The 5758-nt window shown below is 40.5% G+C and overlaps 1 protein-coding gene across 2 annotated transcripts in view; it reads right to left on the bottom strand.

Moving 5' to 3' along the window:
- Positions 1–1660: 1660 nt before the first annotated feature.
- Positions 1661–5758, bottom strand: part of arhgap36 (Rho GTPase activating protein 36) — an 84717-nt gene continuing 80619 nt past the window's right edge. For both annotated transcript variants that reach the window (XM_085395457.1, XM_085395465.1), the window contains exon 12: positions 1661–5620. In XM_085395457.1, coding sequence (XP_085251583.1) covers positions 5295–5620 — 326 coding nt within the window. In that variant the 3' untranslated portion in view covers positions 1661–5294. The remainder of the gene's footprint in view (positions 5621–5758) is intronic.

Raw genomic sequence — 5758 nt, 5'->3', positions numbered from 1 at the left:
AACTCAACTCTGCTCTGTCTCTTTCATTGAGAATGTTTGACTATAGCGTCTCGTTTTTTTAAACATACATGCAGAAAATAGGAGGTAATGCAGCTGTGTGAAAAACATAATCGCATCTTTGCTGGTTGAACAGAAATTAAGAGGGTAAGTAGCAGCTAGATGCTCGTAATCTAATGAGTTGGATCTTTTCAGGATGAGTAACTAAAATTGGTTAAGATGGCTCTTTGCTAAGTTGACTGTAATGAGTAGACACAGCAGTGGTCCATTAGGAGACCTTTCATGCTTCGTAGATCAGTGTTTAAGAGATAAATAAATGTATTACTCTGAAAATGGTCAGGTACAAGGACTGGACTGGAAATGGGTAACAAAGCAGGTCCAAAGAGAACTCTTAACAGACCTTCAGAAAGCCTGCGAACTGATGCCCAAGACCACTTTAAAAAAATTACAAGACAGTCTGGCTCCTTGGAAGCAAAAAATGCAGAAATGAGAGGTTGCTCGAGTGCTCTACAAGCGCTGTCCATATTTAAAGTCGATATAAATGGAGGATTCTGATGATGTGGTTTTAAAAAAACTAAAAACGGATGCACAGTGAAAAACTTGAAAAATTAAAAAATAAATAAATTCCACTGAAGTATTTAAGAAAAAGATGCTTGAAAGGTTAAAGGGACTATTTATTTTTAAAAAAAGCTTTTGCTGTAGAAGCTCAGAAAACAACTATTTACCTGCAATCAGTTGTTTGTGCCAGTCTACCGTGACTGTCATCATTCCTGCCAAAATATTAGGCGCATTTTGATTGAACTGCAGTTTGTTTAATATTTGTACTTGTTGCTGTACAAAATTAACCTCCTGAGACTTGAGGTTGTTTGTTGCCTGCTTGAGAGGCATATTTGTCCTCTCTCTCTATTTGGACAGTTGGACCTGGTACATGTAAAGAAAAAAAGTGTCCTAATATGAGGGGATTGGGTTTATTTTGCAGCGTAGCACAATAAAGTCAGTATTGTATAACACTGTTTTAGAAAAAGGTGCAGAAACACTAAAACATCTGAAAACGGTGTGAATATAAATTATTTCACATTTTAAACCCTTCCCCCCCTTTTATAACTTAAAAAAAACCCACAAAAACTTAAGCTTCCCTCTCTGGGTTAAAGCCCATAGCTCATCTTCACTCAGCTGCCACAACCAGCAATTTCTGCAACCTCAGTTTTCCTGAAAGTTTGCTTCAAGTTAAGGAGCCGTGAGCCAGAAAAGCAGAGAACCGCTACTTCAAGTTAACACAGCATCGGCAGACAGCTGGATGGTCCAGGATCCACAGTGACGCAGTTTACAAACCTGATATTTTGTGCTGAAAGTCAAGTTATGCAAACATATAAAACTGAGGATACTGGTTGACTGCAGGCATTTCGTAAAAAAAAAGAAGAGAGCTCTCCAGTTTTTAAATGGAAGCTGAAAAGCTTTCTGCCTGCCTATTCTGTGTGAGATCATCCACCCCTGGAGGCTTTTTTGTCTCCTGACATTATTGCACTTAAGATGCTTGTCCCGATGCCAAAAGCATGACCGCACTCCAGCTCCGAGAAGCCGCTGAAGCGGCGCACTGACTCAGTGCGTTTATCCCACTCCTCTAGCTGCACCGTGAGCAGTAAACAATGACACAGGAGGCAGTTTGACATTTAATTCTCTGCAGGTAGGTGGTACATTCTCAAACAGCAGGTTCACACAAACACTGATGGATTTTACAACAATACAGAAAAAGAAATGCCTCGTTTCTTTTACAGGGACAGAAAAAAAAAATGATACATTCACCTGCTGAGGGTGAAGGACGGAGTGCACAAGTCCAGAAATCAGAACCGGATACAAAAACGACAACAAAAATATATATCTTTGTACAACAAGTTGCTAGTTGTTTGGCACTATTCCCAAACCTATTTTGTTTGTCTGTACACTGAGTGTGCGCACAGACTGTAGGAAAAACCATGTATGTTGGCGATGTTAACGTTTGCAATGAATTGGCAAATATCGCCCTCTTGTGGTAAAAAGGGCAACAACACCTGTGAAATCTTGCTGAAGACGGATCTTTGTACTTTCCTGTTGGTTTAATGAATTTTGACACATCATAATAACCTTTAAAGCAGGCATGGATGCATTTATACACGGGTTTGATGCAAGTCAGAATGTTTGTGTCCGAAAGATGTAGCATATATGGAAGCTTGTTTGTGACAGAAAAAAAAAACCCCAACAAAAACATTTTTGTTAACCATATATCAACATTTTTAAACTTGATATCGAGTAAATGACTTGAAACACTGAAAACACTATTGTTTTAGATGATAGAGTTAGTAGGTAGGGTTTGTGATGATAACCCAAAATTGTGAGATGGACACCTGGTGCCTTAAAGGAAGAAGTTCCACAAATGAATAAAATGTAACAATTAGCAATATAGCAATTATTGGTAAGCGAGGGTTATACTTTATTGACATATGGATGGCATTTTCTTTTATAGTGGCACAAACAAGCTTCCACAGACAAGTTTGAAGGGCTGCTTCTCCTCTCTGATCGAAGAAATAAGAAAAGCAGCTTTTACTGGGCCGCTCAGTGCATCACATTATGTTGGTATTAAGAGGAGATGTTAGGACTTGGTTGGGAACACATCTCTGTACTGATATGATGTGACATATGGAGGTACAGTAATGTTAAATCTGGTTTACAAAAAATACAGTATACCAAAAGTTGGTGAATTCTGGATAGACTTCATTGCTATTTACAAGTGGGGAACTTAAAGTGACTCAATCTGTGAAAAGAACTGCTTACAACTCAAAGGCAACACAACTTGTAGTGATTACAAGTAAACTTTCATTATATAAAAGAAACTTCTGATCAGTCCACCAGCGTTGGCTCCATTTTCAATCTTTTGACTTCCATATTACCAAACTGGTGTGAGTGTGATGTGCTGCTGATAATAGCAGGAGTCCCTCTGAGCTGCTTTAAAATACAAAAAAGAAAACCTTCTTAGATTTTAGATGTCATACTGTTAAAGTAGCCAACGTTTCAGACACCAAGGCCAACGAATCAAATGTATAATTAGTATGTAAAAATAATCCCTGAAAAAACCCCAGCTAATCAGCCTTGGATCAGTATGACATCAGTGAGGGTTGATACTCACCTCAGGCACACCTGCCTTATGGTTCAGTCATACTAACAGGAATGGAAACCTCTCACTGGCTGCCAGACGATTGCATCTTTTTTTTTGCTGTCAATTGCAGGAAGTTGCAGCAACCAAATGGTCACCCAGAGGTTGGGCAATGAACATCCTCAACTTCAAATCAAACCCATTTGATTTCAAGGTCTGCACAAAAAATTGGAGGCAACCTTCCTGACTGACTGGAAGAGGTTTGCAAATAAGTGCAGTTTTATTTATAAATGCAGATGGATTACCATCTGGTTTCCAGCTGTATGTATTCTGGTTATATTCCTTTATAAAAGCCTGGTTGCTGAGCAACTATGTGATGTTGCAGTTAAATTGCCGTCCTGCAACAACTACGTCATTATTTGTGGAGGAATTTCTGCTTTAAATCTAAATCTTTGAGGTTCCGGCTGGACACTGAATGTAAGTAGTTAATGTCAATTAGAATTTCTGCTTATATAGACAGCAACAGGTTTGCAATGTTCATAGATTTATTATAATTAGTTGCCATCTTATCACAAATCTCAACCCTAAACTGACAGCAGGCTGACTCCGCCTTATTGCTGCCTAGATGAGCTAACATTGCTTTGAAGACAGCAACTGACTGTGAGTGGTTGCAGACCTGGTCTTCATCTTTAAAGCAACATTTCAAAGGAAACAGATCCCAAGTGCATTGGACACAGTCCGGATGACACAGTCATGCCACATTCTCAAGACGGGGACTGAAAATACTTGTTTCAGACAGAAGATGATCTGCACGATTTGTAAAGCTACTCAAGCAGAATCTAGAATTAAAATATGGATGTGAAGTCAGAGAATAATAGACAGAGTTTACTGTTTTAAACTAAAGAAGACAATCTTTGGCTGACTCCACTCACACTGACACATTTACCATTAAAGCTGAAGTAGGCAGAAATAAAGAACAGTCCTCTCAAAATCAGGGGCTCTTTGTTTTAAGTCCAACCCAACAGAGTTCTTCTTAGAGCATAAAACATAAACCTGTGCTGAGCTTTGGCTTCATATTGGGTTTGAACCCCACTATCCCAGGTTAAAGTCTTCGGCATAGATCTTAATTTGTAGTCTTAAGAGCTTGAACAGAAGGTGACTGGACCATCGTGAACTGGACGACTGGGAACCTACACAGGCTTCTTAATTTATACTTAGCCTTACATACCGTAAGTGAGCGACACCAATGCCACTATTTCTATTTATTTGTGCTTAGCTTGCCTGTGCTGCTTAAAACACCACTCCTAGCACGATTTGATGGCAATGATCAGGGTTTTTTTGTTGTTGTTTGGTTTTGCAAACACTCATGTTTGGCCAAAGTCCCGCACTTTACTTTCTAAAACCTGAAAACCCAGAGGGGGAACAGGCGTATGTAAGGGTTTTTTTGTCTCCATTGATGGGAGAAACAAAAGCCGCCTGCTGCAGCTTTAAGGGCTGATTTATAGGTGAAAACCTTCTCGAAATGCCTTTTTTATGTACATTTTTTAGCTATTTAACCATTTTCAGGGGCACAGATTCAATGTGAAACATCCTAATTACATATTCAGGTATAATAATCGACATTTTAACCAAATTTACTGCAGATGCAATCACACTGAGCTTTTTGCCCTGCAGTGCTCATTGGGGAAACACACTTTGCGGGTGTTTGAGATCATTACTGAATGTTAAGCAGCTACACCACATTTGCAAAAGCAGCTTAGTGCAGGTTGCAGGAAAAAACAAACAAACGGAGTATGCCTGGTATGGTTTCTGTACACTGAGTGTCAGAAGATGCAGTTGTAGAAACAGGGTTTAAAATATGAATCCATCCTGTACATGTTTTTATTAGTGGATCCACCTTCAGGTAATCTCACTGATTTATTCTTCCTTCGTTTTTTTGTGTCTGAGAAGTTTGTGTCCTTCATTTCTTCTAGTTTTCATTCATACCCATGCTGAGTTCAAGAGGGGCCAAAAAATGTGGGAAATTCCAACTTCCAGCTTGGAAAACCCACAGCAGGACGGTTATGAGGTCAAGTGGGAATGTCAGGGAGAGACCTGTATTATTTACACCAGTAAGCGTCTCTTTAAGTGAATCTGGAACTTGACCGGTTGTTTCTCTCCTCTCCCTTCATCATACCATCGTCTCTGAGCCCGAACCTTTCCCGGTGAAGAAGTCCCAGAAATTAGTGATCGGCGACGGCTTGCTCTCCTCCTGCGGCGTCTGCCTCACCCAGATGCTGTTCTCGGTCGAGCCGCTCAGACTCGAGCTCAGAGAGAAGCTCAGCGCGGAGCTCAGACCCGGGCCTCGACGGTCCTGGGCATCCGAGTCCTGAGCGTTGAGCCTGGGGGTGGAGGACAAGGACGAGGAAGAGAAGGAGGACTGGGATAGGCTGAGCAGGTTGTGGTGGGAGTGGAACTGACGCATGTGGCGGATGGATTTACCAGGAGGGACCTCACCTGCAGAGAACAGGACACGGTTTCAGAACTTGAAAGACAAAAACTATTTATTATCTTAAAGTTGTGTAACATGAGTCATAGAGTGCTGTGAAAAGTATTTGCCCCCTTCCTTCCGGATTTCTTACATGTTTCAGATTG

Source organism: Rhamphochromis longiceps, linkage group LG3, assembly GCF_057381845.1.
Source record: "Rhamphochromis longiceps isolate RC_006_pf linkage group LG3, R_longiceps_female_GT1.1, whole genome shotgun sequence".
NCBI lineage: Eukaryota > Metazoa > Chordata > Actinopteri > Cichliformes > Cichlidae > Rhamphochromis > Rhamphochromis longiceps.
Note: the sequence above shows the minus strand (reverse complement) of the source record. Positions and strands in the feature narration are given on the sequence as shown.